At 38.6% G+C, this 11,919-nt stretch overlaps 1 protein-coding gene across 1 annotated transcript; it reads left to right on the forward strand.

Annotated features, from left to right (window-relative positions):
• Positions 1 to 815: 815 nt before the first annotated feature.
• On the forward strand, positions 816 to 7,981 carry mgat4c (mgat4 family member C). Its single transcript, XM_038707209.1, has 3 exons — positions 816 to 963; positions 1,630 to 1,777; positions 2,595 to 7,981. The coding sequence occupies exons 1-3, from the start codon at positions 835 to 837 to the stop codon at positions 3,749 to 3,751; spliced, it is 1,434 nt and encodes a 477-aa protein (XP_038563137.1). The 5' UTR covers positions 816 to 834; the 3' UTR covers positions 3,752 to 7,981.
• Positions 7,982 to 11,919: the final 3,938 nt, after the last annotated feature.

The raw sequence follows: 11,919 nt of genomic DNA on the forward strand, positions 1-11,919 counted from the left end.
CAATATGTTAATATGTGTGATAATAGTCTACAATCTATAAATAGGAAAAGTAAAATTTTCACAACAAAGTGGAGAAACTATAAGAGCAGCCAGAAGCATCTCTTAATAATGTATAGAAATGCTGGCCAACGACCATAGAACCACCATTCACAGCTGTGCATACCAGTATGTGGATACATTGAACAAGTACTACCAAATTGATATATATTTTCATTATTAGTGAAGAATGACAGTACATGAATGCATGAATAATGTTTTATAATTGTGTCATGCGTATAATTACACCCAGCCTGCATGGGCTTTCAAGACATTAATATACAATATAGCCAGGTCCAGAGTGCATGATATGCATAGTCAAACCAAACAGAAGGGAGAAGAAAAAAAAAATTATATATATATACATATGTATACATACACATATGCACCCACACTTACCCATATAGAGACACGCATATTCACACATGTACATTTGATTTACATCAGTAATGCATTGTTTGGCATGTTATTATCCTTTATGTCTTGCAGTGCCTTTAGTTTCTCGTGATTTGCCAATCAGTGGATTTTGTCCACTTCTTTTCCTGAAAAGGAAAAAAACACCACTCTATCACACATTATTAGATGTCTGTTTAAGAAAAATATGATGCTAGTGGAAGATAATTACATCATATACGGTTGTATGGTCCTGAAAATAATTCTCCCACAATTTCTTGATGTTTGATAAAAAGACAAATTATTTGCGTGCAGCAACTCGACAGACAGACAACATTCAAAGCATGCCAGTCTAAAGTGTCATCATGTTCTTCTCATGCAGATCCCAGTGAGAGCGTGTACAGCATGAGGCTGGTGTGGAAATCCCTGGACAAGATGAGGTGTCTGAGGAAACGCTCCACTATTCCGTTCCTTGGCTTCCTCATTACCTTCCTGCTCTTCCTGAACCTCTACATTGAAGATGGCTATGTGATGGTTAGTAGATTTATGCTGTGTATGTTTCAGTAAGCATTTCCCAAATTAGAAATTGAGATTAGTTACCCGCATACTATTTGTATTCCTTCTTCATGTCTGAACAACAAATTTGACCAAATTTCTGAAACAAAATGTGTTTGTTTGCTCCACCCTTGTTGTCTCTTTTAGAATTGCATGTTTTTAATGGAAAGATGCTTAAATTTTCATAACATGGACCCAAGTTGAAATCATTCAGATGATTTATTTCTTATTCATGATGTCATCAAAACTTGTTGATCACAGTACATTATCAGTGTTTGTTATTTAAATTATTAAGAGGTAGTTCAGATTTTCAGCTCCCTGGTGCTGGTTCTCAAGTCCATTTGCTCGACTACGCAAACTGCCTGGAGAGGTTTTAAGATTCCTTTCGTCTCCAAACGTCGAGGGTTAGCTCAGCCAAATCAAAACACATATTGTCTCAAGTTTGTACAGAATTTTAGAGGCAAGTTTAAGAAAAAAACATCTGGGTATTCCCCATTTTAATTACTTACAGTAGTAATTGAAAATTTCAAGATTACATTCCTGTCCCGTTTCTTTGTTATAGTTATGACAGCTTGTATGTGTTTTTTTATTTTCTCTATTGTTCATAATGTGAGGTAACGTTGTGTTTTTCATGTTGTGTTCCAGGAAGGGGATAAAAGGCAGCTTAGGGAAACATCCGCCCACCCTCCCAGCTCAGAACGATACGTTCACACCTTCAGAGACCTCAGTAATTTCTCTGGAACCATTAATGTCACATATCGTTATCTTGCTGGAACCCCGCTGAACCGCAAGAGTAAGTTTAGTGTTTGTTTAAAGAGGAATTTGCATTGACTAGTTTCATGAGCTTGAGGGAGTTAAAGTAAGTCATGATTTGAGAATTAGAACTTAAACTTAAAATATGCGATGTGGGGATTCAAGGAATAAAATGCAACTATACCACAGAGGATCTTTTACCTGAAAATTAAACACTATGCCCTACTCTTTATACCATGATTTACTCACTGACTTTTTTACCAACAGTGAGCACAACACTCTAATTTGAGATTGGAACAACAAAATGTTTGCCAGGAGTATTTACAGAAAACCACTGGTTATAAAACTGTAATAAATGTTTCATCATAAATATTCCTGAATGAAAAATGTATTAACAACACATTTTGTGGCAAAATACTGCGGTTTTGACAAAGTTATCTATAACTCAAGGTCTACTTACTAGCTGTTTCAAGAGCTTTCAACTGCTTCTCACAGTCTTCAGTAGTGGGAGGACTTTGTTCAGTCATCATGTGACCTAAGTATGTGGGGCTTTGGTCACTTGATAATAGGTAGTTGTGTATGTGAGGAAATCAACTGGAGAGATGTGTGAGATGTAATTGTAAGTACCAAAAATGTCTGTATTAGGACCTTAAATTAAGATTATATTGTCAAACTACTATTCCCAAGGTCAAGAGTGACCATTCATGCTTAAATCATAGGTCAAATGTAAGTCATGAGATTGAAATGATTAATCTTCTCCAACCTGTCATTGTATGTCTGTACAATATTCTTAAAACTGGTCATTTTCAAGCATTTCTGTTTACATTATAAAATTAAATGCTCATTTTTGTTCACAGAGTATCTTACCATTGGACTGTCATCAGTCAAACGAAAAAGAGGAAACTACCTTCTGGAGACGATCAAATCCATCTTTGATCAGTCCAGTTACGAGGAACTGAAAGAGATTGTGGTTGTGGTCCACCTGGCAGACTTTGACCTTATCTGGTGTGAGAACTTGGTGCAGGAAATCACCAGGAAGTTTGCGCACCACATCATAGCCGGACGCCTCCTGGTGATCCAGGCCCCTGAGGAGTACTATCCATCTCTGAATGGACTGAAAAGGAACTACAACGACCCGGAGGACCGGGTCCGTTTCCGCTCTAAGCAGAACGTGGACTACGCTTTCCTCCTCAACTTCTGCACAAACCTCTCTCACTTCTACATGATGTTAGAGGATGACGTTCGCTGCTCCAGGAACTTCCTGACGGCGCTGAAGAAGGTGATCACCTCCAGAGAAGGATCCTACTGGGTGATGCTGGAGTTCTCCAAGCTGGGCTACATCGGGAAGCTGTACCACTCCAAAGACCTGCCACGTCTTGCTCATTTCCTCCTCATGTTCTACCAGGAAATGCCCTGTGACTGGCTCCTCATCCACTTCAGGGGTCTGCTGGCCCAGAAGGACGTGATCCGGTTCAAGCCCTCGCTGTTCCAGCACATGGGCTACTACTCCTCTTACAAAGGAGCAGAGAACAAGCTGAAGGACGATGACTTTGAAGAAGACTCCATAGACATTCCTGACAATCCTCCTGCCAACCTTTACACAAACATCAATGTCTTTGAAAACTATGATGCCACCAAGGCTTACAGCACTGTGGATGAATACTTCTGGGGAAAGCCTCCTTCCACAGGAGACTTCTTTGTTATTGTCTTTAATAAATCTACCAAAATATGTAAGATTAAAATTGCTACTGGTTCTGATGACCGTCAGAATGACATTCTCCACCACGGAGCTCTGGAAGTAGGAGAGAAACTAATTGGGACTAAAAAAGGCAAACAGTGTTCATCTTACATCACATTAGGGGAGTTTAAAAATGGCAACATTGAGGTTCAAGATGTAGACCACAAAATTGCCTTTGACATTGAGTGTGTGCGCATTGTTGTGACAGCCAGTCAGAAAGAATGGCTCATTATTAGAAGTATAAGTTTATGGACTACACAACCCCCCAGCCAATGAAAACTATAGATAAAGACTCTTAGTTTGTCATCGAGGGAGATTTTTTTATTATTATTTACTGATGTATGTATTTCCTGGGTTTATTTATTCATTTTGTATGTATTTATTATAATAATTTTGATTGCCAAATCAATCTATAGTTTTTTATACCTGCAAGTTGTTACCTTAGTAGTGCATCTTCCCAGTCATTCTTAAGGACTGTTCAACTTACCTCAGAGTATTCATGAACGTATGTTTTCTTAAATGTTACATAATACTTTTTATTTAACCTTTTGATAGCTATCCTTATCATAGGGCTGGGCGATAATTCAGTATTATGTTTTTCCAACTTTAAGTGATATTGTATTACATAGATATAATAAATGGATGTTATTGTTTTACAGCATTCTTCTCTCCAGGATGAGGCTTCCAATATTCTATATTTTTCTTTCTATCAACAAATCCTATTAAGACCAAAACCAACAATGAATTGATCCTACTAACAAGTGTTGCCATGTAGCCAAAGTCTGATATTCCTCTGTGTCATAGAACTCCATTGCTGTTGTCCAAAAACTATTAAAATCAGTGTTTTATTGGGTGGCATGTTACTTCATTACAATAAACTTGGTTACTGCAGTTGATTTTGAGTCAGCCCCTTAGCAAAGGGAAAACTCAAGGTTGTTAATACTCTCGCACACTGTCAAACTTGCAAAAAATACATATTGACACAATGTTTCGGTACTAGACCTTCAACCCTGTATCCATCATTATTCTGCTGTAAATACTTACTAAAGCACCAAATTTGTATGAATCCACTGCTGATTTCCTGTTTGAGTAACATTTGCTAAAAGCTACAGTGGCCAACTCCTTTAGGAAATTACAGAGCCTTTCAAAACAATATATCTGTGACTTGTTTTTTAAGATTTATGTTTTCAGTAGGGATGAATGGGCTCTGAGTTGAGAGGCACAGAAAGAGTAAGGATCACAGAATGAAATAAGAGATGGACTAACATTTTTGGTTTTTGGTCTATGGTTTTGTTTTACAAATTTTAAAGAGTTTTGTCTGGTGTAAAGCGTAACAGTGAAACACATTTCATTGCATTGAACATCAATTTTATCATTTTAAATGTGTTCATATGTTTGTGCATGCATCTTCCATATTGTGATATATCAGTATCAATATAATATTAGTTTTAATCGTATTGCCCAGCCCTACCTTGACGACATATTTGTAAGTCATTAGTGGATGATGCTACGAACCAATCATTTATGAATGTTTTTGAAAACTCTTCAGAGGTGCTTCTAGTGAGGAATGAAGACAAATCACAGTTAGGGAACAGCAAACTACTGACTTACTTCAGTTTTCTTAATTTTTTTACACTTGACCACTGTTGCTTTTATAAGTATCATGCACCGCTTATTATTTATAAATGGGGGGAAATGATAGCAATTATGAAGCGTAAGGTTCTCCTCGAAAATACCGTAAATACCAATTAAAACTACTGTGTCTGTGCAATTTTCATGACTGATTTTGAGCCTGCAACAGTGTAGCCCTGGGATCCTGTGAGAATGTCCCCATTTGGTCCTTAATTATTTACCTCTTTGAAAACCCACCAGGAAAGTATCAAAGGAACATATCACAATATTAATTTCAACCATATCACCCATCCCTACCTTGAAGACATATTTGTAAGTCATTAGTGGATGATGAAATTAACTGATCATTTATGAATATTTTGAAACCTCTTCATAAAAGTGCTTCAAGTGAGGAATTAAGACAAATCTCACTTAGGGAAGAGCAAATTTCTGATTTAGTACAGTTTGTTTATTTTATTATACTTGACCACTGTTGCTTTTCTCAATATTATTATGCACGACTAATTATTTATAAATGGGGAATGGATAGCAATTATGAAGCGTGAGGTTCTCTTTGAAAATACCATAAATAACAATTAAAGCTACTGTGTCTTTAGCCATTTTTCATGACTGATATTGAGCCTGCAAAAGTGTAGCGATGAGATCCTCCGAGAATGTCCCCATTTTCCTCCTCGAAAACCCACCAGGAAAGTATCCGAGGTCATTGTTGCCTTGAATATTCATCATATCACACCTAACTTTTTCAGTTTTAAATATTCTTTCCCAGTTTGATCATCTTCTTCATTGTGTTTGAGGTGGGTGTGTGTGAGTGGGCTGAACTCTTTTACTTGCACTGTATGTTCCATCAGGGTTGCTGACAGGAGAACAATGTTTGTTTTCACCCATCTTCTCCAAGAGCTGAGATTAGATTGCACAGTGAAGAATGGGCCAGGTCTGCTCTTAGGTCTCTTTTTTTTCACCACAGCACAATTTTCCCCCAGTAAATTGGTCTGTGTTTGCCTCACTCTCTACACCAGCAAAACAACATCTCCCCTGAAGCTATAGGATCTCAATTCGTTCTTTCCCCAGTGTTGCACTCCCACAACTCCAATGTTTCTGCTCCTACATGGTTGCCTCTCTGTGATCTTTGCTCTCAGTTCATACAGTCTGTTGCTGCTTTGGGGAAACTTGATTGGCTTTCTTCTGAAGATCCTTTTACAATTCTCCACCTTGCTTTATGTTGTTTAGCAGCGAACATTCACAAGAATTAGTGCTGCACATGTTAACACATCATCACCATGATGCTCAAAGCAATTCTGAGCCGTTCTTTGAAAATAACCACGTCATTTCCATGTTCAATTGTAACTGTCAGTGACCCATGTTCAGAATCATTTCTACAATGAAATAGCATTAAGAAATCACTCAACAATGCAATAAAGAGGCAAATGTTTACATAACACTGGCGTTCTTTAGGAACGTGAGGTGGAAGCAGATCGTCATTAAGCATGCTGTGACAGTTTTGTGAACCTTTGTTCTGCTGTTGCAATAGCCACCTGTTCCATGTTTTCCCTCAAGGTCTTGTTCAGTGTCACAGATCAAGACCTTTCGAAGATTGGCTTGTATCGCCACCTCGAAAGCCTTCCTCAGCAAATCCCCCATGTACTATCTGAAATGAAATTAAAATGCCCACCACCTCACAATACTTATTGTTTTTCCTCAGCATTTCCCTTGAAATGTCGGCATTCATGTTGGTGAATGATTCCATGACCTCCATGGATCAGCTCCTTGGAGGGGATCTTGTTTGAATGGATGATGCTTAGAAACACAATCTACTTTGTGCAGCATGTGTGGTATTCTTTATGACGCACACCATGGTACCACTTCAGCCTAGTATTACCTGCTTATGAGCTTTAAACACATGATGTCACCGCAGGGCAGTTAGCTGCTTTACAAGTGTAATGGATAGCTTTGATACGCCTCATGCCCAAGTAGAGCAACCGTGTTGTGAGGCTGATATTTCTGGAGGAGAAATTGCTGTCTAATCTTTATTTGAAATAAGATGCCAGCCAAAACTAGCTGCACGCTGCAGATTTATGGACAGATTTACATCTTGGGGATAACAACAAAAGCTGCATAAATTCCTCAACTGGATGTCATCAAACTGCTGCGCACAGCATTCTTTGCTATCAGCAGCGTGTTTGGAAACCACAATCCATACTAAGGCCTTGAGTGAACAGTGTGCACATGATCTATTATACTGTACATTTCACTTAATACTTAAGAAACAACTGTTTTCTCCTCCTGGTGTGTACTTACAGTTAGTAAATGGCCATCTTGTCAATTTGTCAATAATTAAACACTAACTGCATTGGCAGATCTCTGTGAGAAAAGGGCAGAGGTTTATGAATCACTTGCAGGCAGGTAACTGTCTAAGTTTGTTTAATTATATTGGCTGTGAGGGTCTGATCCCCAAAGCTCCAGGCAAGTGATGAATGTGTATATGATGTGTGGATCCTGAGTTATTTGAAATGTGAGCTGTCTTCCAGTGGAGCATGTACAAAGTGCATGAACAAAAGCATTTTCAGTGGATAAAACAACTCTGTACCACTTTGTACGTCAGGATCTATGAATTAGTGTTCAGCTTTTGCTAATGAAATTGTACTGGGTGTGTACGTAGAAGCCTACCGATACTACCTTACAACAGGTTCAGAGTTCACATGTGCTGTATATTGTTAAGTGCAGCGAGAGTGTTAAGATGTTGTTTCGGTGTCTGTTTTACTTTCCATCGTTCTCTAAATGGTACTGTATTGTAAGATGACATATATTTTTTTACACGTATCATTTCAAATGTTGTATTGTATATATTGTATTTAAAATGAAATGAGATTAAATGAATGAATGCTAACTTTGTGTTGCACTGACTGGTGAGACAGCTGTGTGCAAGAGAGCACAAAATACTGAATATATGTCTGCAGTGTCAGGGCTTGAATATTATAATACATAACATATAATATATAACACAATTTACATGACCGTGAATCAAAATCGTTGTCCCTTCGTCTTTGCCTTAACATGTTTTGTTTCACTGCTAAAATGTTTATAAATAAAAGTAGAACATACACATATAGTGTACATTTTAAATTTAAAGGAGAAAAAAAACTAACTGACATTTGCAGTTCCTTGAAGCTTGCAGCGAGATCAAGCCTGTTTGACTCAGATCTTGATATAGCCAAAAGCAAAAACATACATTATTCATTTCAATATTCATATGCGTTCTGCTTTTCATAACTGCATACTTAATGAATGTGTGGGGATGGTGCTTGGGGGGAATACTGTACTGAAAGCTCCATGCGCTTTGTGTATTTGTGAAGAGGGGTCATATATTTTCTTATATAAAGTGTCAGACACCTGGGAACATGGCTGACAAGAACAACAGACAACAAAATATATTCCAGAGGAGTGCAGTTGATAAGGCAGTTTATTCAACGCAAGTTGTTACAGGCCCTGTATTTAAGGGATTTAAGTATTCCAACCGCCTGTTTAACCTCCTGTGCCCAGATCATTTCGGATCAAAAGTCACACCACAGTCATACCTTGGTGAATGCACAGATGTCATTCACATGCTGAATTCAGGGCAACTTACTCTTTATGGTGATTGCAGTATCTCCAATGTCCACAGAGGATAAATCCGTTTAGAAAGTATGAAAAAAGCACAAACATCAGATCTTGCCTCACAAACATCACATTTTTCCACAGTATCTAAATTAATCTAATGAATAGTTGTCTGTACATCGATGTTTGAACTGCAAAGGAGGCACATCATCATCTTTCCAGATGAAGTACACAGCTCACTCAACAACTGAACTATTTTTTTTTTTTTTTACACTACATTATACACCTTAGAAGTGTATAATGTTAAATTAATATGATGTTATATCTCTGGAAGCCTGATATTCATCTCTATCCATTCATAAACAGTTTTTTTGTTGTATGTTGGAAAGCTTCTGACATACAGAGAAAAACAACTTAAAATTGTATGAAACCTTTTTGTAATAAAAGAAGCCCTACAACATTGTCGAAACAATATATGGCATATGTAACAAAATCTAACCTCAAAGGTAAACTTATTGGAATGATTGCATTTTTAACCACATCCAGTGGTCCATAAGTTGAAGTGTGGAAGTTGCATTGGATATGAGTGGCCTCCTTGATCGTTATCTGGCTTTCCTCTTAGTCCTTGTTGGCAAGAATAAACTTCTATACAGAAATAAATGGCATGCCTAGCCAATACATGTAGTGATTATGCCAGAAGCCTGTCAAAAAGGGAGTGAAAACCAAACAAAAACAACCTGGGGTTAAAACTGATTTTTATTAGTTTTATTAGCAAAGAAATGGATAAAAGCACTGAAATCACTCCCAACAGTAATTCAATGATATTAGCTCATTAGTGATGGGCAAAACTTGTATCACCAAAATGTCGACATTTTATCAAATTAAAATGAACAATTTCATTCTAAGATATGAGATGTCTCAAACAAATTCGCCCAATCTATAGAAGAGCATCTATTCAGTTAATTGAACAGATTGGGCATTAACTGTGTTGTGCTGATTTCAGCTGCATTCTGGGTGTTTAATAAAGAGCATTTAGCATATTGCAAATCACAATAATACTAAACCATTAAAGGAATAGAAAATACAGAACCAAATTATTATGTAAATACATCATCAAAAGTTTAGGAGAAAAACAGTATAGGATCTGTAAACAGAATCACAGTTATTAGAGGTTTTATGACAGGTTTGATAAAGGCTACTTTTGATAATGGAGTCAAGTCTCACTTAATTTAACACCTTCAGGCTTTCATAGTACCAACACCATTTCAGAGACTTGGAGCGTTTTGTCACAGTCATCCCCAGCTCTCTCCATCTCCTGTCCTTCAAAGTCATCCAGAACCAAATGGAAGGTAAGCTTACATGACGGCTGGGTACCTGAGAAACCACAGCTAATGCACATTATGAAGGGGCCAGGGTAGCAAGTAAAAAACCAATATCCTACATAGCAAGACCTGTGCTGTGCACAGGAGGAGACATCAGCCAATGAATTGCTGTGGTTGCCATGGTGCTGCCAGCGTGTAACTGCACAGGAGAGCAGCCCCACATGATGCTAGGCTGATATGGATTGTGTGTCTATTAAGAGGCAGCAGCAAATCAAAAGAACAATGACCACAGCCAGTTATATATATTTTTTTGGATGCTTCTTCTCTCAAGGTGTAGGCTCAATGTGTTTTCAAGCACACACCAGTGCAGCATCAGAGCCTGTCAATAGCTTTTGATTAGTACATTTTGTGCTGTGTGTTTCCTGGAGCGTTTGCAGCACAGACTCACATAAGCCAGGTGCACAGGCTGGTGTGGGGCTAAGCTGGGGAAATGGAGGTGGGGAGATAAAAGACATGTTGGAAAAGCTGAAAAGAAGTGCAATGAACAGACGAATGGGTAAGTACAGGGATTTGAAAGTATTGAAGTTGAAGCGAAGCTGAAGGCAGGGAAACACCAAGCAGGCGCAGGTGATGAATGACTCGTAATAACCTGGCGAGGAACTTGTGATTGTCTGTCTACCATTGATGGAGGGGCCCCTCAGCATTCAGGTGCTCTCGGGCTGATGAGCAGCCAGTTACGGTGGATACCAAGATGCCTTAGCCAGCCTGTGCCGCTGGGTATTGAACCAGTTTCATGATGGGAATAGAAAAGGATATATTCTTATCTGCCAAATCTAGGATGAAAATGGCTGACAGTGAGGATGAAAGCATGTCAAGCATTCAATCATTGTTTGTTTCCAGGTGGTGGCAAATCAAATCTATGTAAAGTGGAATCTGCACATGTTTAGATAGGAGGTTTGAAATGTTCTATGTGGTAAAAAGGGACAAGGTATAAATGTTTAGGTCACAAGTTTAATTACAGGGGTTAAGCCGCACTCTTATTGCATAGATGATCCATTGCAGTGGTGCAGACAACCTAAGATTTTTTTTCATTTGCTGTCATGATGTTGAACATTAACAGTGAACCAGCCCAGCAGAACACTGTGTGCTTCACATTAACTACTCCCCTTGCATTTACAGGGTCTTCACAAGGAGTAGCGATAAAAGGAACAGTGCTGCAGGCGCTTTTGGAGCCAGCTCCTTCCTCAGAGTGGATAGTCCCTACGGCAAATGAGGGTTTAATCGCTCCCAATTGCTTTGCCTCACAAAAGGTGAGACCATCCCCTCCTTCCTGCTACCACCAGCACCACCATTCCATCTGTCTCTCATTGTTGCCAGTGAACAAATCTTGCCGCAGGGAGATGTGCTACCACTTTTCCTCAGTCCCTTCTTCCCTAAACCACCACTTTCAGCTTTATAATTCCTTCATCCTACTGGGATCAGGGAAAGGAGTAATCAAAACAATTAGCTAAGTCCCATTCTGTTTCATAGGAGACTTATTTTTTTTCATGTGAATCTTCAGCCAGAATGAAACAGGTTGTGTCTTGGGGGCTTTTTGTGGAACATCAGAAAGGCAGCAGCTGTCACAAACCAAGAAAAGCCTCAGTAGTGTGCTGGTTCTACCAGCAGGTTTATCACTTAGCTCTTTCAACACAGATCTACAACCAGTTACCGAAAAAACAAAATCAGATGGGAAAAAACAACGATGGGATGTGACTGATGTGTTCAGGCAAATACTTATCAGAAGACATCCTCTCATCAAGAACTGTGGAATACATAGCAATCTGGATCATCACGAAGAAAACAAAGCAGCCACACAGCACTGTTTCACTACCATTACCTCTAGGGATTGTTATCTGT

Source organism: Micropterus salmoides, unplaced genomic scaffold (assembly GCF_014851395.1).
Source record: "Micropterus salmoides isolate LMB-PRFRI ecotype aquatic unplaced genomic scaffold, ASM1485139v1 Ms_hic_scaffold_8, whole genome shotgun sequence".
Lineage (NCBI taxonomy): Eukaryota > Metazoa > Chordata > Actinopteri > Centrarchiformes > Centrarchidae > Micropterus > Micropterus salmoides.

Bases quoted from the DNA above. Each gene is read 5' to 3' on its own strand.
- mgat4c (XM_038707209.1), top strand. From the start codon at position 835: ATGAGGCTGGTGTGGAAATCCCTGGACAAGATGAGGTGTCTGAGGAAA. The intron at 964-1,629 runs GTTAGTAGATTT...GTTGTGTTCCAG, and splicing joins TTGAAGATGGCTATGTGATG to GAAGGGGATAAAAGGCAGCT. The intron at 1,778-2,594 runs GTAAGTTTAGTG...TTTTGTTCACAG, and splicing joins AACCCCGCTGAACCGCAAGA to AGTATCTTACCATTGGACTG.